Source organism: Macrobrachium rosenbergii, chromosome 11 (genome assembly GCF_040412425.1).
Source record: "Macrobrachium rosenbergii isolate ZJJX-2024 chromosome 11, ASM4041242v1, whole genome shotgun sequence".
Lineage (NCBI taxonomy): Eukaryota > Metazoa > Arthropoda > Malacostraca > Decapoda > Palaemonidae > Macrobrachium > Macrobrachium rosenbergii.
Window position 1 is genome coordinate 23,128,361 of NC_089751.1, and position 21,982 is coordinate 23,150,342.

At 35.8% G+C, this 21,982-nt stretch overlaps 2 protein-coding genes across 11 annotated transcripts in view; one reads left to right on the top strand and one right to left on the bottom strand.

Annotated features, from left to right (window-relative positions):
* Positions 1-18,848, top strand: part of Grasp65 (Golgi reassembly-stacking protein 2) — a 43,496-nt gene extending 24,648 nt beyond the window's left edge. The window contains exons 6-8 of one of the 2 annotated variants that reach the window (XM_067111326.1): positions 6,429-7,164; positions 10,338-10,415; positions 18,436-18,848. In XM_067111326.1, the coding sequence (XP_066967427.1) occupies positions 6,429-7,164; positions 10,338-10,415; positions 18,436-18,518 (897 nt within the window). In that variant the 3' untranslated portion in view covers positions 18,519-18,848. The remainder of the gene's footprint in view (positions 1-6,428; positions 7,165-10,337; positions 10,416-18,435) is intronic. The other variant, XM_067111327.1, reaches the window with a different exon arrangement.
* A 961-nt stretch (positions 18,849-19,809) lies between these two features.
* Positions 19,810-21,982, bottom strand: part of Trpm (transient receptor potential cation channel, subfamily M) — a 340,295-nt gene continuing 338,122 nt past the window's right edge. For all 9 annotated transcript variants that reach the window (XM_067111320.1, XM_067111325.1, XM_067111323.1 and 6 more), the window contains one exon: positions 19,810-21,840. In XM_067111320.1, coding sequence (XP_066967421.1) covers positions 20,116-21,840 — 1,725 coding nt within the window. In that variant the 3' untranslated portion in view covers positions 19,810-20,115. The remainder of the gene's footprint in view (positions 21,841-21,982) is intronic.

Here is a 21,982-nt window from a genome sequence, read left to right on the forward strand (position 1 = left end):
CTATCTACTTCCCCCACCCCCACCAGGGGACTGAGAGGTACAAACACTTGTAGCCGGTTGTCTACTTCTGTCGCTGGTTTCGATAGAAGTTCGACAGCTTATACTCAGTTTTCTGTTGGTTTGTTCTTTTATTTTTTTAATATTCATTCGGTAAGAACCTGTAAGGTAAGAGTTGCTGTAATAGGCATTATTTCTTTTTTATTGACCCTCATGATATGTTTTTGCTGAGAGAAAGGTTATAATTAGATAACTATAGGAATCGCAGTTGAACAAAATGCAGCAATTGATTGCAAACAGAGAGAGTATGTTAGGTTGTAGAAACAACTATAGAGGAGAATACTTATAAGACTTAAGTTAAAGGGATGCATGTCTTGTCTGCTTCCCCATTTGGTAACTGATTATGTCCCCTGCTGCTTCTCTTTGATCTGTTACTCCAAATGAGCATGATCAACTGCTGCTTCTCCACCATTGGGCGTAGTAGTCTTTGCCCCGGTCTCTCAGGCATATTTTTGGTAGCCAAGACTTATCCTGCCTTTTCTGTGGTGGGAAGGCAATTGCTTGTGCTTCTCTTGATTAATGAATCATATGTCTGATATACAACCAGTGTATAAATGGTCACGTTTTCTTTTTTGAAGAGGTTAATTGCTTTCTTTTGGGAGAGGCTAATGTATGATTTTGTGAAAATAGAACCTTATTTGAGCTGTATTTCATTAGGTGGCATGTGTATGTTCAAGGCTTTAATGCAGTTCATGTAAAGGGAGCCTTTCCTAAGATTTTCGTTCTTGCTGCCATGTATTTACTACTTCGTAGTCTAGGGGTTTCTTTCCAAATAGGGGGTTAGTATTGGGGAAGGACTAGTCCTTGTGCAGGTATTTTATTTTGGGAGTTAAAGATATTCTCACTGTTCAGAGTTTTCTTGTGGAGAAAGTAGCCTTTGCAGCATTTATTGCTGCTGATCGCTTGTGAGGTTTTCATTCTGTATAGGAGTTTTTTTTAGTGAAGCAGAGTTCTTCTCATCAAGGTCATATGATTTTAGGAAAGTTTTTTGACCTAGCAAGAATCAGGCTTGGGTTCTTTCCTGTTACCTGAACATGGGTCAACAGGTGGTCTCATTAGATATGATGTTAGTTTAAGCTCTCATGGGAAGGCGGCTCCAGTCCTTTAGATGCCTCAGTATAGGTCTGGGCCGCGATCATGTTAGATATAGAATTTCAGGAGTTTAACCAGTATTGGAGGAGGTGTGTTACACCTATTATCCTGAATTTTTAGCAATAAGAGGAACTACAAGCAGTGTGTATGTAGAGTAGAGCACAAGTGTTAATGTTATCAAACAAACCATCTTCCTTTCTTTAGTTTTATATATATATTTATACACATGTAGGTGTATATAATAATGTGTAGGTTTATATTTATACATTACAGTATATAATATATATATATATATATATACTTATGACATTAAATATTTTTTATCTAACTAGATGATGTCATTATTGTTTATTCCTTTTACTCAGAATAGGAAAGACCCTTTTTTGGACAGAAGTGGCAAAGATTGTGCCTTTACTTGGATTGTTCTGAATAGGAACAGTGTGCTAAGGGACCAACTGAATAAGAGGATTAATATTCTGCCTACAGAATGTGTCTGAATTTTCATCTATGTCAGTTTCTATAAGAACTAATAAATTCTGGAACAGAAAGTTAGCAATATTAAACTTCCACTTAAAGGTCTGATTTGGCTGGCATTTTCAGCAATATTAGTTAGTTATGAACCCTTACATCTCTCATTTTATGATTGGAGGAGAGATACTTATCAAATTTTGAGGATCCAAGGAATATAGGTTGTTCCTAGTAGTACTTTGGTTGCTAAGGAGGATTGATTTTGTATTCTATCGCCTCCTTAGGATCTTTCCTTAGAACTCATTCTTAAGAAAATTCTTCTAAAACTTCTATGTGCTAAAGTTTTCTGAGTTTCCACATGATTCCGATGTTCACGTTGACACCATAACCAATTTGTGCTAGAGTGAGGTTTGTCTGGTGAGGACTTGAGGATCTATGCTCAGATTTTCAAGAGGTTCAACTAATGTTTTTCAGGGGCAGTGGTTAGTTTCTCTCTTATGGAGTTGGGCTGGAGTTATTTCCTGAGCATGCATTTCTATAGGCAACTTCATTAAATTCTTAGTTTCCTAGTTACTCAAAATGCTGTCATTTCCAGCTATTAGGGATTTTAGGGCTTTGTCTTTCTATGTTTCAAGTAATATTATACTAGACATTGCTTACAACCTGGGAACACAGAAGGTATTTAGGTCAAGTGTAATTAAGGTGCTGGTACACCGTAACTCTTATAGGGAACCTTGATGGATTTAGTTTTTGCCTTCAAAGCTGTTTGAGTCTTTAGTAAAGGCCTCTTGAAGCAATTAAACCCTCTCATGGTAGCCTTAGGACCTGTGATATGGTAAGAGAATTACAAGTGTTGAGGAATGCTGGCTTTTGCATTGAAGATACTAGTCTTTCGGTCCTGACCTAGGTTGAGAGCAAAAATATCTGTTAAATGCAGACTGGACCTTATTTAAAGGTACATCATAATGAGTTTGACACTTTTATGCCATATAGGGCAGTTAGAGTGTACTCGGAGTAAGCCTGTTAGAGACAATATTAATCATTTTATGTTTAAGGAGTGAAGATTACTATATCTAAATGCTCTTCCTCTTTTTGCATTATTTGGTCAAATTAACACATACAACCTCTTCCTTAGTTATTACCTTACTGGAGATAATTTTTCATTATGAAAGTTTTAGTAGATGTAATCAGTCACTGAGATAAGTAATAGCAGTGGAAGGGACTCAACATCCAGAGGTTGGTCTTTTTGCCAATTTTTTGTTCACCAGTGCAAGGTCCTCTAGCTTGGGCCGGGACACCAAGCTGTTCCCTGGGTAGGTCTAGAATGTAATGCCTTTCCTACTCTTGCTAGGTTTCAGGAAATCATCAGTGTATTAGGGCAACTTTGTAAGTTGTCTCTTGGCTTTGATTACCCCAGGTGATCAGGGAAGGCAGGGTTTTCCAATTTCTTTCGGTGGTGGACACAAGCAACTGAGAGATGAAAGGTTTCATCATAATTGGTGAGCTCAAGGTGGGATCTTGCAATAATGCCATTATCAGTCCTTGAAGAGAACTTACTAATTGATTCTGTCAGTACCAGTCATTGGTGTAAGTCATTGTCCCACATTAAGGGTTGAAGCATGAGGAAACTTCTTGATAGCAGCCTTTAAGGCTAAAAGGCATGTTGGCTTTGGCTGTAGGCTTGTCTGAGGATGAAGCCATCAAGATTTTTTCAAGGTTTTAAAGTGAAGCTTCCCAGGTCTCTGCTATGTACTTTACCTTGGAATCTGTATGCCATTCTTCAGTTCATTATTTTGTTAACCTTTGAACCATTTAGAACAAGCTCCTTGTTCTTATCTCAGTCAGATAAGTTAGGCTTTGCTAAAAACAAGGCAATTATCCTTGCCTTATTTTGGGCTAAGTACAGTTTTAAGCTAGGCCCTTACCTAAAACAGTATCTTTTCCTAGCCTGGAGTCACTAAGGCTTGAGGAACTTGACCCCTTAAGGGTTCAGTATTGTCTGTAAGGATTGTTAGAATTGCACTACAAGGATTAAACCTGATGTAAAGGTTCTTTGTTTAGTGATTTGGAAACCGGACCATCCAAAGAGAAGGAATGTCTTTTCATTAAGTCTTTCTTTGATTAAGGACTTTCATGCTAGTTTCTGTCTTAATGGAAGGTTAGCCTTTGGACATGTGAGCAATGGCTACAACTTTTAAATTTGAAAAAATGTATCTTTGGATAAGATATTGAAATCACTCAGTGGCATGGTAGTCTTGTATTTGCTTAGGTTTATCTTCATGGTGTGGAGATTAAAACGATTATTGCAGAGCATTAACTCCTTTGGTTTGTGCAGGGGATATTATGTCCTGAATTGATAGGTAGCTTTGTTTGGTCTACTGCCTTTTAAACCTGGTTGTGGTTTTTGGGAAGCTTGGAGGTACTCAGTTTTCAGTATTAGAAGTATACCCTTTTGTACTTATGCACTTGTTAGTTATCCATAATTGGCTCTGCAGGGGTTATGCACTTGTTAGTTATCCATAATTGGCTCTGCAGGGGTTTTGGCACAGTAACCCTACCCCTCCTGCTGAAGGAGGCATTCTCCAAAGAGACCTGAGCTATCTTCATGATGAGGATCTCGTATTTGAGTGACAATCATCCTAAGGTGGCATTAATAGCCTATAGACTGAATTCATGGGTTAAAACAAACCCTTTTTTTTTGTATAAAATATTTTGTTACTAAGTAGCCTTTAAAGGGTTGGCTGATTTCCACTTTGCCCACCCCCATTTTCAAATGTGGTAATCAGCTGTATAATGGAAAGGCAAGGGTCATTTCAAAATCATAAATACTTAATTTAAGATTTATTTTTAAATACTTACCTCTCCATTATATAAATTGCCCTTCCTACCTCCCCACATTTAAAAGTGGACAGAAGTAGACTGACTGGCTACCAGTGTTTGTTTCTATCGGTCCTCTGATGGGGGTTAGGGAAAGTAGATGGATAGAAGATAGATATTCATAGAAAACCGAGTGTTCTTGTTTTTTTGTTTCAATCTGTCAAACTACCGTTGGCACAAAAGTAAAAGCTATATAATGGAGAGGTAAGCTTTTAAAAAATAAATCTTAAATTAAGTATTTATATTTTTTATTCATGACTAGACACTCTGTAAAGATATCCTGAGGAAATAAAATGTAATATTCATTTTATTTTCACCACTTGTCAAACAAAATAAATGGACATGTAACTGATTTCACATGTGATAACATAATTTTGTATACGTGGATGGTGATGAGAAAGATCGCTATTCATTTGTATATGTGTGTACATTTGTACATAGCATGTTGATTTACACGTCATTGTTATTTTTATGTAAAAATAAGGCAAGAAATATAAAAACAAGAAATACAAAACTGTAAAAGTAAGCCAAGACATACAAAACATTACAGGCAGTCCTTGGTTAATGGCAGGGATTCTGTTCCAGGCCAAGCTCCGCTAACCAAAAATCGCTGACTTACCGACACCGAAAATCGCTTGCCGTCACCGAATATCTGGTTAACAACGTTGTTAGCCTAGTACCGTAAAACCAGAACGCTGTTAACCGACGCCGCCGATAAGTGAGGACTGCCTGTATGTGTAAATTGTTTGGCCCAGTATACAGTATGTGGCGCCACTTTGATGAGTGCCGAGAGAAATGGGAAATTTGGGCAGGTTACTCTGATCTTGTCTTCCTCGATGCTATTACTAGAGAAATTGGAGATATTTTAGTGGGTAATGTAAGGGTATCAATTATATCTAACTACTGTAAATGGGATTACAACATTTTTTACAAGGTTTGCGACAATTTGTCACTGACGGGGTGATAAAAGCAATGAACACAATTGTCAGTAAATCCATCTAAAAATTTTTTCAGCAATAACACTTTAGGATATGTTTGTTTAGACATACAAGAGTCCAAAACTGTCAATAACTTAACTTTGATCATTCCATGAAATTCAAAGATGGGCGCGCCTCTTAGGGATATGTTGGAGAATAGTATATGATATAGTCATCAGGACTCCTGTGGGCACCAGAAGATTTGGTAGACCAAGATATACTTGGATAAGAATTGTAAGAGGAGAGGCTAGAGAGTTTTAGAAGATAAACCATTGGAAAGACATGGGTGTTTTGTGTCGTGCAGCACTGGAGGTGATGATAGGGACTTTCTATGAGCTACTTTCGCCTTGCTTGTAAATAATTAGCTCTCTTAGGCAAAAGCATTTTTGTAAGGAAACATTTTTTTAAATCAATTGTCTAGGTAAAAAGAGGAAGTTGTTAGTCAACAGAGAGGGTGAGAAACTTGGGCATCTTACCCTGTTGCATAGAGAGCTCTCACATGATAGGATAGGAAGGTTTTTTTTAGTCCAGTTTTATTGAATTACCCATTTTGAACAGAAAGTGAGGCTTTGTAAGGCAATAGTTTGTATTTACAAAACCAAATTAATTTTGAAACTTTAATATTTGTTCATTCAGTTCTGCAAAAACTCGGGTAACCAAGTTAATGGCATTTTTGGTGTATCTTGTTAGAATTTGTGCATAGTATTATAGCGTAAAATGTAAGCACATACTGTACATAGCCTAATGAGTTTTCAAGGTGGTTTCATGTGTGCCAGCTATTTGGTTTTTGTTTTATGGTTGTAAATTTCACTGAAATGTTATTAAATACAGTTCTAAGCAGATTAGGTCCTCTAGTTTCTGAAATGTTCTTTTTTCCTTCTATAAATTAAGTAATGCTTATTGTATAATTTATGTAATTAATGCGAAATTTCAAACATGTTTTGCACATATTTTCAGGTGGCTACTGGTAGTGCTGTTGAAGGAGTAGCCTCTGGCATTGCTGGAATGAGTATTGGAGACCCATCATCGTGCACTGTATCAGCTGCTGTTACCATTCCTTCTTCTACAGCATATACTGTGGCAGATGATTCTTTAACTAATCAGACTGCAGTTGCTGCTACCACTGCTGCAATGCCAGCAGCAGCATCAGCGGTTCCAGGAATCCCACCTCCAGCATCTTTTACACCGTCTATTCCACCACCTGTGGAATTACCTGCTAGTTTTACTTCACCATCTGCAACCATTCCTCCACCTTCTGTTCCATCAGAAGTTACATCTGTTCCCATCCAACCATCATCCATCCCAGAACCTAGTCCATCATTCCCAGTTTCTGCTCCATCATCAAGCATTGCACTGCCCCAGGTATCACCACAGCCCTCAGTACAAGTCCAGTCATCAGTCCCAGCACCTATGCAAGTTCATGCTCAATTCATCCCTCCTGCTCCCTCTACTCAAATACCTATGCAGTCTTTTACTCCAAGTCCAATGCAGTTCCCAAATCCCCCAGTCCCTGAACCCAGTCCTCTAAGTATGGGTGCAGTTCCGACGGTTCCAGTCATGAATACTGTACCACAAGGTATGCCAGGCATTGAAGGACAGTCTTATATGTTACCTGTTACTTCTGGAGTAGCTGCACCACCACCAAGTATACCATATCTGTCAACACCACCTGTACCACCTCCAACTTTCTCAAGTAAGTAAATCATAATTTTTGTGTGTGTTTTGGTTTTACATTCTTGTTTTAATAATTAGGTATCATTAAAACAAGTAAATAATAAAACATTGTGATTTATATAAAACAAAATAAGGGATGACAGTGTAAAATATAAAACAGAATTGTAAGGACAAAAAACTAGCAGAGAAGAACAGAGCAACATAACTGGGTAAATTACTCATTAATGTATTTAACAAATATCAGTGTATGGATGCACAAGATAAGGATGAGGTAAAATGTGCTCTGAAGACAAGAAGTGGTTTATATTTTATTGCTGTATATTTTAGTTAATCAGTTAATGAATGTACCTTTTTTATATTCATCAGGGTTAAGTGTTAGATTGCTGGTGTATTTGGATTTATAATAAGCACAATTTATTAGGGAAACCTTTCTACAAAGTGGAAACAGTTAGGTTCAAAAAGAATAGAAGTGGAAGCAGAAGGACAGAGGATAGTGGGCCAAGCCAGAAAATCAGAAAGAAGACCTGGGCCACGTGAAAATTTAGGCTTGAAATGCAAGAGGTAGAAGAATAGAGAGCTGATTTAAGTTCCAGCCTCTTAAAGAAAAATCAAACTAAAACATTAATGTGTACAGGAAAACTTTACTCTTTGTAACACATTTAGGCATTCTATATGAAGTTGTCATCTTCATTATGGACTCAGTGTTTTTATGTCAGATTTTCTCTTTACAAGGTTAGATTTGAAAATTTGCATTTTCTGTTTTTGCCCTTGCCTCTGCACAAAATGTTGCAGAGGACCCTTAGGGTGTATATCTATATACTGCTGGGGTGTGGGATAATAAGATGGAAACCTTGAAGGTCAGATGAGACCAGAGGTGCGATAAAGAATAGGCAAAAGTACTCAAGTCTAGATAATGAAGTTAAAGATCTAGAAGAGGCAAGAGAAAATATTTGGACAAACAGCTGATGAAGTTGAAAAAGTGATATATTCAGGGAGAGGCAAAGGTGTTGGAGTAATCCACAGAATTTTCAATTAAATGTCCCTGGATGAGCCCTAAACAGAAGACGGCAATGCTGTTCAAGTAATTTTTGTGAGTTCATGGATTTGAGGTGGATAATTGAATTGTTATACCAGAAGCTGAAAGACATCTGAATGTACTCTTAAAAGAATTCATAGTTTTTTGAAGTGGAATCAATCATAAAGACACTGAGGAGAAGGAAAACACTATGCTATGGTGCAACATTACAGATGAACAAGCTGGTTTTAGAAAAGGTAGGAGTTATGCTGTTTAAATAGATGTTTTATGACATATTGTGCAGCAGTATGTAAAATTATAATGGTTGATTTTGTTGATTATAGGCATACGTTATGGAAGGTCTTGTGTCACTGTGGCATGCATACTTAGTAAATATGTGAAATTGATAGAAATTATCCGCAAACAAAGTAGATGCTAAGTTAATTTTGAGGGGTCTTGTCAAGTTAATTTGCAGTGAATAGTGAGTGCTACAAGGAAAAATTATTTCACCATTGCTGTTTTTGCATCTCAGACTTTGTAATGAAAAAGTGGTCAGAGATGGAGAAAATTGAAGTAATAATATAAAGTTGACACTTTAGTATTCAGATGATGCTGTTTTAATCGGAATACCACAAGGATAAGACAGTTTGCTTGATAGAATTAATCATATATGTAGGGAAATGAGACTGACAATAAATCTAAGAAAAATGGAAGTAATAAATATTTTAGAGGGATGAAATAAAATTTGATGGAAAAATGGTTATTGAAACTGAATCTTAAATATTGAGGAACAATGATATCTAGTATAAGTTCTCTTTTCTTGGAATTTAGTGAAGGACTTTAGAAAAGGCAAATCAAACAATGGGCAGGCTGAATAAGATCTGGGAATCAAGTAAACAAATTTCATACAAAAGTAGGATTACACAATTGTAGTACAACATGTGTACAATATATGCTATGTACAGTATACGCTATGGACATTACGGCTCTAAGAATATGCACCTAAAGGTAGAATGTCCTGTAGGATTAGACTGACAAATACTATTCGTGTTACTAGTCTGGTGTTTAGTAAATCTAAGAAATAACTCTGGTTGTCTCAAAAGTGACCGCCTTAGTCACTTTGAGGTGATGGTTAGATGAAATTTGATTCTTCTTACACGATTGTAATGGATTGTTTAACCCCAGACAGGAAACTTAATTTGTTAGCAACTCCATTGTTGATTATGACACCAGCAAAAACTACACTGTAAGAACATGAACCAGTCTTCTTCTCTCTTTACCACTCTTCCTCCGATTCTGATTATCTACTGTCTGCAGCTTCCAGAGGCCTTGCTCACTGCACTTTTATTATGGTGATAAGTAAGGCACTAGGCCTTGTTAAGTAAAATCTTGATATTTTGCTATTTTTTGTACATTGTATAAATTTATAGAGAGGAATACTTTATATAAATGCAATTGTATTCAAGTGGTTACATCCATGAGAAACAGGCCAATTATCTATTTTAAAAGCATCTTTAATGCTGCCATTCCACGTTGTTAAAGTGTTGCAAATCTTTTATGAACATGAAATGAAAATATTGGACTTGAACAGTCTGGTGGTCTGGAGTTCAAACCCCACATCAGGCTTGATAAATTTCATTGACAGCACAACCCTACTGCCTTTTGAGCTAGGAAGTAGAGATTTTGGGGAGGCTATTTGCTGTGTTATCAACAGCTACTGCCTGGTTCTCCCTGGTTTTCGCTTGGGTGTAGAGGAGGGGGCCTTTGCCAGCCTTGTTCCTTGCCTCTACTACTTATGAAAAGCCTTTAAGACCTTATAACTGATTTTCATTATCAGACAACTTCAGGGCTTGTGTAAGATTTTTTGCTTTATGAGAACTGAAAATTTAGTAAATGTGAAGTTCAAGTTGAATTGGTGGGAAGAGACCAGGGAAAATGGATGAAAGACAATAGATTGAAAGCAGTGCAAGTGGGAGGCAAAGGGTTGCTGCCAAGAAGCATTAGTTCCATCTGCATTGTGTTGATGGAGTGCAATGAGTTGGGAAAAGGAAAACTGATTGTAAAGTTTGGTAGTAGTAGTATCGGAATTTAATTTTTTAAATATCGATGTTGATTATGGGAATTTTCATTGTAAAAATTGCACCAGATAACCTTATACAGGGTAATTGTGTTTGCAGCTCCTCCAACAGTGCCCTCAATTCCTGGTATGCCAGTGACAACACCTATCAGTCTACCTGGAATGCCTCCTATCACAGGTATGGTAAAGTGCTTACTGTTTGTTTCGAGTTGATTCTCATTAGGCTGCTTTGACATAAGGTGAATAATCAGAAAGTTAAAGCTCCTTAATGATAACCTTTCTTGAAACTACTGTTATTTAAATTTATGTATTGGAGTATGATTTTATGGTGCCTATCAAAACCATTGGTCAGTGGGCACCAAAGTAGTTTATTTTTTCTTTAGGTTCTAAAAACTTTTCTTATTCTGGCATATGTAGATAATATATAACCCAGTATATTGAGTGCCTCATCTGTTTTATCTAAAAAGGAATCTTTGTAACTTGGTGTGTCTGCTTTCAACCATAAATTTCAGCTCTTGCTGTTGTCCAACTCCACAGTTACCCTTTGTATATAGTGTATATATACAGTATCTATATATATATATATATATATATATATATATATATATATATATATATATATATATATATATATATATATATATATATATATATATATGTGTGTCTAACATATATATATATATATGTATATATATATATGTATGTATATATATATATATATATATATATATATATATATATATATATATATATATATATATATATATATATATATATATATATATATATATATATATATATATATATATATATATATATTATGCATGTATGTGTGTGTGTCAGAGAGAGAGAGAGAGAGAAATTAAATGACCTGAGTTGAAGTCAAATACAAAATAACATTGTTAAACTAACGAGAATAAAATTGTTCATATATGAAAAGGCTGCACAACTCAATAAAACTTTGTATAGGGTCCTGATGCATCTAGCACGCATCTTATCTTAGGCAGTGCCTGGTTATTGGGGGGGCAGTTTCCATTCTGACAGTGTGATGATAACTGAAAATTGGCGAATTTCGGTGGTTATCGGCGCCTCTGCTAGGCATGTATCCGTGTCAATACCCAGTTATCGGCTCCGATAAGGGCATAACTGTGCAGTGCAATCCCCATTAAACACAGATATTTCCTGTGTGAACAGTCAAATGCATAGAGTTATTGATCATTTCTCAGCTTTAAGTCTATATACAGTAATAAAAAGAAAATAAAAATTTCTTTTTTCATCTTGCAATAAACTATGTATTATTTTCACTTTATAGTCGAATTGCACCAGTTTTTTTATATATAATGTAATGCACTCAAGTATATACTACATACAGCTCATGATAGGAATCAACAGGTTGATGGTACAAAGGCAAGAGGCATGCTTCATATTTTATGAATAAGTCAGCTTAAATTTCACTAGGCTTACCTATTTTTATTTGGGCGCCAACAATGAAGCTGTCCATGCGCATCAGATATGAAGATTTTTTCATCACGGAAAATAAGTGAATCTCAGAACAAAGCATCTTCTGGAAGATATTGCAGGGCAAATCCCATCCTTTCTTCTTTATGCTTTTGTGGTAGCAATGGTTTCCTAGCCAGAATCCTGTGATGCATTCCTGCCCCATGCAACCTATTCTGTACAGTCTGTACACATATTGCAGTCCAAGCTGCTGTTTTACAGCAACTGCTGTAATCAAGGGTTGTTCTTTGACAGCTGCAACAATCATATTGTATTGCTCTCTTGTGGTGCTTGGAGGAGTTCCACTTCTAGGCCTGTTTTCTAAACTTTGATGTTCTCTAAACAATTTGATCCATCAATGTATGGTTCTCTTCAGTATATTAAGCCTTCTTGATATGTTTCTAACAGGAACTTGCACCAAATGCAGTGCAATAATTGTCTCATGCTGAGCAGGGGATGTTTCTTTGCCAGGCAGATGATCGATCGTGAACATGAAGGGCGTGACAAAACAGCTGAGTTTGACCGATAAATCATGGCATCGATTACAATAGCATGAGGTCGCTTGGTTCACTCTGTTAATTTTATTTTTTTTTTTCATCTTTGATAGCATTTTGTGTTTCCAATGTTTTCTGTAAAATTTAACAAATGGAATCGTTCAACTTCCATGAACTTTGGAAATGATAATATAAGGACTGTGTTTATGCGATACTACTAGCGATAGCTGTCTCCTGTTGTTGCTGAAATGTGGAAATGTGGCCTCTGGTGTGGAAATTTTGATGCAGCATGAACAGGTGTGGAAGTGGGGTCTTCATTTTACGGTCTGCCACACCAAGTGTGGAAAGAATTTTCACACACTTTTTAGGGGTATATTGTAGTCACATATTAGTTTCTTTTATAGTATGATTCATTGATCTACGGTATATTCTCAGTCATTTGCATGTTTATATATCTGTTTATATAATGAATGAATAAAGAGCCATCAAAGGATGGTTGTTTGTACCAAATCATGAAGCAGCAAAAGTCGTTCGAGCAATGTCTTGATTGGCACGTCAAATGCAGATGATTATAACAAAGTGACAGCAGCTTTAGGTTTCCATCTAATTAAGGTAATTAAATCTACTTGAAATTGTTTTAATAAATGTAAAAAGTGATTGTGATTAACTTAATGATCTTTAGACTGTGAAGGAAAGCTCTGGGTTGAATGACTTTAAAATTTAGGCGAGCGTGCAAGTCAGTGGTGTGGAAATGTGGCAACTCTGTATTATGTCAGTGGTTGTGGTGTGACGTTTTTTATCACTTCGTTTTGTGTACATGAATTTTTCTGTATGGAAAATAGTTTTACGCAGTGATACATAACATGAAGTTCTAAAGATGACAGTGACTGTTTTCAGTGTCATTACATAAGATTTTTTCCATCTTCAAACAGAAAAATGGATTAATCAGGCATGAATCGTGCATCAGGCAGGTGATCGAAAAATTATGAAACTCTGCCAATTCTAATTTGGGCGACTGTACATCCAAGACAAGGAAGCTTGAGTTAATATATTCACCAGTACACATCACTTTTTTTTTGGACTCAGTTAAATAAATGGTTTGATTTTTATAATAATATATACTGTAACACTAACACAATGTACACTTTTGTTAATTCCACATTGACAGTAATTTTCCACTTTTTATACAGTGGCAGCATTTACATACATTATACAGTGATAACTTTAACTGATCTTGTATCATAAATCATAAGGGCACTCACTGCTGTAAATTACACTTGCCACATTACAGTTAATGAGAGTTAACAAGAGACCAGTGATGCATCAAATGGTATAAGAAAGTGTTAAAAATGACTGTTCAGAAAGTATGATTTCCTGTTAAAAATAGTAAACCCCCGTATTCGCGGTCTTATGATTCGCAGACTCACCTGCTGTATTCGTGGATTTCTCTATGGGACATATATACACATTATTTGCTGAAAATTCGCCCAGTCACAGCATTTTTCACTGAGAAATATGCACTAATTACTGTATTTTCATCTCATTTTCATGACTAAGTGCGCTTTTTATGGTGAAACTATTAAAATACTCAGGTACCCAGGTAGTGCTCGAGTTATGATAATTCACTTTATGATAATTTGCTTTTGCGATGGTGTAAGCAATTATTACCGATACGAAAATATCTATAAAATATTTTTAAATTTCACGCGGGCGCAGGCAGCAGCATACAATCTGGCAGCGAGAGAGACCAAATTACAATAGACCAACTTGAACAACTTCTCTTCCTCCATCTCTTTATCCCATCTTCTAGTTAAAAAAGTAAAAGGGAATGATACAAGTATTGTTAGTAATGTTATACTCTTGCGTAAATGCGTACAGCCATAAGCAACCGAACGAGAAACTGTTGTTTTGCTATCACCGAATTGGATAACAGCAGCCGTTTTGCTTGTATTTCAACCATTGTATGGTAGTAAAGCATTATCATAGTTATAGTACAAATGATGTTAAGTAGAATAGGACTGATATATTTTTACATTACACCCTTATTCGGTATGGATAAAAGATCGGCAAGGAAATATACTGCTAAATTTAAGCTGCAAGTTGTAGTTGAAGCTGAGAAAACAATGTTCAAGCTGCTAATGACTATAAATTATCGTGCATCAGCAACATGGATGAAACTCGACCGTAATTAAAATTGGCGAGAAAGTATTTGAATAAAAACTACTGGGCATGAAAGAACACACTACTGCTTTTTTTACGCCGATAAACGGTAAATACGTAAAGCTCATATTATGATGAAATAAAGTGAAAATAGCGAACAGAATCTTGATTTTTTACACAAAACAAACACCCCCAAACAACTGACATCATCTATTAACGAAAAAAATAGCTAAATTAATTTCACAACGAGATGTATTTAAGTTATATTTTGACTCAAAAACACTTCATATAATGAAAATTAACCTTGTCCCATATAAATTAAGTATCTAGAGATTCATTTACGCTAACTAGAAGCAAGGAAAGCACTCTGAACTGAGTTAAATATGACGAAATGATCTTAACGCATAACCGATTTCCAAACCAAAACATTGATCGCTATGATCACAATTTATAATACAAAAGCAATATAAGAATATATACAATATTATTGGATACAGTGAATTAAGACATAACATTTTATAAGATCCATGGAAAAGATGCATATTTGTTATGTTGATGTTTGTATAATATGATGTGTGAATATAGAGTACAGTATAGTGTAGGCTAAGCTAATTCTTGTTTGTTATTCAATTTCTCTTTGTATTGAATTATCATAAGTCACTGAATGAACCTCCAGAATTAGCTGATATTAATAATTACTATATCGTGTATGTACAGAGTATACTTTATAGTGTAGGTTAGACTATATTCGAGATACGTTTTTTCCAACAAACAATGGGGTTTTTTGGAACCTAACCCCATCGTAAGTAGGATAATACCTGTATAAGCATTTTTAGTTTTTTTGTGTGTTTGAACTATCAAAATAGGCAGTTCTCAGTGTTTTTAGAAGGGTTCTAAGTATTTGCATATTTTAGCTATTCACAGGGGTTTACTGTAATGGTAAGTAAACTTTATAGCCAAAAGATGCTTGGCCAGGTAAAATTTTGGAGGTGGGAGGCAGACCCTACACTTACACTCAGCCAGGGTTAGATGGTACGCTGGTCATCAGGTGTACGGCTTCAAAGGCATTTTTCTTCAAGATTCATGGAAAGCCATTTGTCTCAAAATTCATGAAAAGCAGCAGTAATAATTATCAGCAAACAGTATCTTCCATGGGTGTGATTTGCTGAGTTTGGCAGCACTACTGCCTTTTGCTTCCCCCCAAAACTAAGTTATAGGGGCAGTTGCCATAATGCCCCATTATAATGTATTTTGGCTCTCTGACCTTTTGGTCAAAGGGATTTGTTTTAAATTTTCTCATGTCATACTGAACCAGTGCTTAAAATTTTGTCATTAGGAAATAAAGGTGTGTCAACTTCTAGGTTTATGTAATTTGTTAAAAAATGGTAGGATTTTTCATAATTTAATTGAAAAAAAAAAAAGAGTTGCAACGAACCTTCAGTTTACTCTAATTATCTGCAGTCATCTTCTGACATGCGTACTTCTCTAGGTTATAATTTTTGAGAAAACAGTCAATTTATGTATTGCTTTTTTCAATTACTGTACTTTAACACTGTGGTGGTAGTAAGCTAATTTTTTTTAACAAAAATACATCTTCATATAAGAAATATACTGTACCCCAATGTATATTTCCTCTTGATGCAGGTGATTACAAAAGTAAAATGAGTTTAATGTGTAATCCATGTGACCAGCAAATTATGGCAAGACTTCGTATGATCCAATTCCTTTTAACTGTAAATTGTACTTTTACTTTAGTCATCCTATCAAAATATCAGTGTTTTCTTTGTTCCCGAAGTAAAAACACTGATATTGTGGTTGTAAAGAATATGAAATGACAAATTTTTAATTGCAGTGGATTAGAAGATCATTTGAAGTGTTTTTGTGATAGTTTCTTGCTCAGCAAAAATGGTGAAAAAAATTTGTGTAAACCTCCCAACATTTTTGAGCAATATAATGTCACTTAGTGATGTTCAATTGACAGCTTACAGCAACATTTCTTCAGTTTGCTCACTATTTTGACAAGTAAGCAGAAACAAGCACAAGCAAGTCTGAATTACCTGTGAACCAGCATCTGCTAGACAAATGTACAGACGTAGATTAACAACAATGATGGTATCAAGATGAAGTGGAATTGGAGATTATTTATTTTAGATACAAGTAAAAAAAAAAAACTATGGAGGGCTTATTGAGTAATTTAATGTTCTGAGTTCATTCTATATTTTAAAGCTTTCTTTTAAGGAAAATGTATGGTTTTACATTAAGAAAATTAGGAAATTACTATTAAATTTTATGTAATTTTCTAGCTGTCATATTTATTACCCAAAAATTGCAAATTATATTTCATAAAAGAAACGCCTGAGCAAATAATGATGATATAAGCTTTCATTTTTTCCAGTACCGTACTTGTATCTGTGTTAAGTAATGAAAGAGATTTCTCTCTCTCTCTCTCTCTCTCTCTCTCTCGGGGCGTGGTAATCACAGTTGGATGAGAAGGGATGAATGGGTGTATTTCATAAAATCCAGTATACCTTTGTTGACCAAAGCAGTGAGTCAAGTATGTATGTGGTTGTTAGCCAGTTGGTTTGGGTCACAACTAGGCTACGAGAGAGCTCTCATTGCTCCATCAAAATGTACACCAACAGAATAGGACTGTGGGAAAGTAGTCCTCACATCACTAGGGTGAAGTCATTCATGAGTCTTTGTCTCTCTGGGGTATGCAGTTATTTTCCCATATTTTTTGTTACAAGTAATGTACTTTCATTTTTCCTTAATTGTCATTTACTTGCAAATGAATATATGCTTTCTGCACTTCTTCACCTAGCAGCCTAGTATTTCAGCCTTTTTTGAAGGAGTTTGAATGAAACTTTTAAAGGAATGCACATCAAAGGTTGTTATTGGAAAAATACAGTACAGTAATGAGAGTAGTGCAGATATGAGAAGTACTGTATGGTTTAACAAGGCTTGATATCCTGCCAGGGTCCTTATTGATTTAACTTACAGAAATGTAGTTTCTTTGAAGAAGTCCTGTGAGTGTCACTATGCATGCAAAGGGGTTTGTCTTAGCTGTGGTGATGACACTCATGTTTATAAATTAAATACAGTATAGCAGAGTTGTGATTACTAATAGTGATTCTAACTATGGCTTGTAGAGTTTTCCTAAGAACATAAGTGGTCCCCCACTTTTTCGTGCTTCACTTTATTGCATATTTTTGTGGCACGTATCTTTCGTTTTTAAGATGGAACTTTCATTGATTTGTGAATTTTTCTATGGACCATATCTAAAATTATCACTAATTCTCTTTTTTTTGTATTAAATTAAGCAGTGAACTGTTAAAATAGGCAGTTATAAGCATTTTAGTATAAGGGGTACAGGGTATTTGGCAGTTGTAAGCAGTTAGGCAATCTTGGTTAACGGCGGAGGTTCCGTTCCCGGCCGAGTGCCGCTAACTGAAAATCGTCGATAACCAAAAATTGAGATAATTATGGTAACAAATGGCGTTAACAGTGTCGTAAGTACTAAAAAATCACTTACCGTTGCCAAAAATCGGGTTTAATGACATCGTTTGCCAAGCGCCATAAAACCGGATCGCTGTTAACCGACACTGCCGATAAGCAAGGACTGCCTTTACAAGGGTTTTTAGAGGGAATTTTGCATTTTTGCAGATATTACATTTCCACAGCAGGTGCTGGAACCTATCCCCATGAAAAAGCAGGGGAGACTGTACTGTATTGGTATTCATTTGATTAATTAGACGACTATTTTGAGTTCCTATGTTGTAACTGGGTATGAGCACACAAAATCTTTTGCCCAAGATGTGCTAAATACATAATAGCAATTTCTACTTCTCCACCATCAGTTTATACATTGCAAAATTACAAAGTTTACAATTTCAAGACGAGTATAAAATTTGTGAACACTTTTGAATTATAAGTTTTGTTTTTGAGTCCCCATGAACATAAGTTAATTTGTGTCCAGTTAACCGTAAGCTATATTTGAGGAAGTTGTGCATTATGATTTATCAAGGGTAAAACCTTTTCTTTTTCCAGTAAGTGCCACTCTACCTCCTGAATCGTTCCAAGGAATAGCCACCAACCCCCAGCCAACATCACAACCACAGCCAGTTCAGTAGCAGTCACAGAATTAATTGGGTATTTGTTGGATCTTATGGATTTAAGTTTTACAAAAATTACAGCAGTATAAGGTGACTGAATATTTATGAGCAGATGGCTTTAAAATATATTGTATTATATAGTACTGTTATTTGAGTATATCATTCTGGAAATTTTAGGATTTAACACAGCAGCTAGTAGACTACTAATGACTGACATAACTATTGTTTATAGTTGGAAATTTTGTATTACACTTTGTTGCTAGCTTTGTTTGGTTATAAATTTGGTTGCATATTCTATGTCTTTACGTACTGTTAATATCTCTTAAACAATTAAAAATTTGAAAATAACCTTAGTTTCATTTGGGACATAGTATCAGTAAGTATTGGAGTTGTGTAATTTTGTAGCATGTTAGAAAATTATAAATAGAAGTAGGATTTGTTGGTCTTGTCAAACCCATTTATCATATGTTGGATATGGAGTTTTGCTTTTTAGTACTCTAAAAATCAGATTCATTAGATAAGTTAAAAAAATAAGAGCAGCTGTAGTGAGGCTGTGACCACTTCTCCAAGGATAGCTTACCTGAACTTGCTAGCTAAAAGTAGTAGCCAGCCAATATTTTGCCAGTTTTTAGTGGTGTATGTTTCCAACCATTTGGAGATTTAACATTGTGGTTGTATTGGTAGCTACAACAATTTGACTTTGGCATCATATCTTACTGTGTGGAATGTATATATGAAAAATTTTTATGTAACTATAAGTATGGTATGTATTAATTTTACTGTATATGTAGGACACTGTTGCTTTAATTTTTTCACTGACAGTTTTTGTCCATTCTTTTCATTACCAGCCTTGACTATTTGCAAATATACTTTTTTTATTTGTTTTGTTTAGGGCTAATTCTCTTAGCCATCTGTTACCATTCAGGCAGCATGTGCTCACTGATACTTTATTGCATGGAGGCTAACTACTCACTCAAGATTTAGGCTTTTCTCTAGATTGTTTCTTCCCACATATCTCTAGTCCTAATTTGTTTCTTCCCACATATCTCTCTAGTCCTATTTTGTTTCTTCCCTCATATCTCAAGTCCTGAATTGGCTCATTTTCATTTCTTCTGATTATAATATTTTGACTTGCATCAGCTGACTTAATCAGCCTACTGTTATATTCTCAGGTTTTCCATCTATAAGTAAGAATCTTCAGTATGATTTATACAGGGATAAATGTACTGAAGCCCTTCCTCGAGTGCTAAGTGTATTTCTATAATCCTATAGAACTTAGCATTAACTTTAGGTTGAATAAAAGCAGGAATTCATCAACAGTTTCAATTTTTTAAACACAACAAATATGGCACAGAATATAACCAGTGTAAAATATTTACAGTTCCAATTTGTATTGCATTTGTCATGAAATTTCAACACAAGTAATAAATAAATAAAAACAATAAAATATCAACGTTTTAATTTCATCTAAAACTATATACATTTTCAAAACTTTCTATACAGCATCTTATTTCGCTGATGAATCGGTTATATATAAAATTTTCCTATTAAAATTTTCCCTAGTTTAATATATATTTTGAATCTAGTTTAATATTGGTAAACACGTTTAATACTCCTAACATTCAGTTTCTGTTATGGTGTCTCGAGGTCTAGCTTCCGACTCTTCAACGCTGGGCACCTGAAGAGTTGCCATGTGTGACTGAGAATCTTGAGGATTTGTGGTAAGATCTGTTTTCTCTAGAACTTCAGTACTTGCATTTGGATTTTGGGACTGTTGTTGATCACTTGCTGGGGAACCTGGACGGGGTGAAGTTCTTGGTGTTAGCCATCCCCCAGTTACTGGTATTGCACTCGAGGAAGACCACTGATTATGTATATCTCTTTGTAGAGAATATCTTCGGGTACTGGGTGTACCTGGTTGTGATGCAGCTAAACGGGAACCATCACCACATACCAAGGAAACGTGGAGGTTAGTTGGAGATACCATTTTAGGAGAATTATACTGAAATGAGCTGGGTACAGAAAGCCTTTCAGAAGTGTTTCTGTCTATGCTTGTGGTGCTGTGCCTTTTTCTCAACTCTAAAGCCCTAGATCCTCTTCGGCCTCTTGCTGCTGCTTGTACTGCTCCATCTTCAGTGTCTGAGCAATCAGTTCTTATAGAGCATAGATCTTCTAATGAGACTGCTAAGTTTTCTGAGTCCCTATGCATTCTTCTTTGTATCAAACCTTCCATGAGCTGGTAGTCAGCTTCTTCTGCATCTCGAAGTGGATTAGAGCTAATAGTAATGGATATGCCAGCAGATTCAGAGTAAAAACGACGTCGCAATTGTGGTTCACCTCTTCGACTATAATCTAATGGTGAACAGGGTGGAGACAACCTTGCCATACACACAGTTTCAAGTTCATCTGCAAGGCTTGTGTACTCACTAGTGAAGGTGAAAATGGGGGGTGGTGATGATGGTGGAATGACTTGTATTCTAGGCCTACTTGAAACAGATGAATGGCTCCTTTCATAACTTCCGTTAGTATGCACTGGTTCACTGGGTGCAGACATGCATCTCCTATATCTTAACTGACTGTCTTCTTGTTCCAGCTGTCTTTCAACTGCATCTCCAGAGTCTGAGTCATCACCAGTAATCTGGGATTCTAAGAAGCAAACACGTGATGGACTGAAAGGTTTGTTTTCATCTGACCCTTTCCTGGACTTACGGATACTGCTTTTTCTTCCACCAGAAAGTTTGCGTTCTCTTGATGCACGACCAAGTGAACTTCCTGATTCAGAGTCTAATCTAGTTTTTGATGGACGAGACTTGCCTTTAGCTGCCCTTGCATGATTAGTTGCCATGGCAGACTCTAGTTCAAAATCTTCCATTTGATGTGGAGACATTGAGGACTTGAAAGATTTCTCCATTTCCAATTCAATTGAGGTAGGTTTGTGTGGTTTGCGACTGCTACTACCCTCAAGCTCTGCATCAGTGGTATCACTCATTTCTTTATCACTTGTTTCAGGCTCTGTCTCTGGTCTTTTCCTCATCTGTCTTGCTGTTTCTTCAAGCAGTTGATGAAGACTTGTTTGAGAAAGGGACCTTGGTGTATCACCCCCATCAGATCTTGGGGATGCAGAGCCTGAACGTGAACTCCCTTTTCTTCCTACATGACTAAGCATAAATCTGTGAACAACTGCATAGCTATTTTTAGTTTGCTCAACCGTTTCTTCAAGACGTTTCACATGAAAGTCTAAGTTGTTAAAGGAACTCATTGCAGCAATAAATTTATTTTGCATATCTTCTATTCTTTGCATTATTCCTTCTGTTCGTTCAGCCATCACACGTACTCGTTCCTGTGATAAAAGAAAAGTTATTAATGAAATAGGCAGCATATTTAAATTATGGAAAATGTAAATCATCTTCATCTAAGGAAGCATGCAGACCTTTGGAAGACCACTTTTTTTTAACAAATCTTATCACTAATCTAAGTCACAG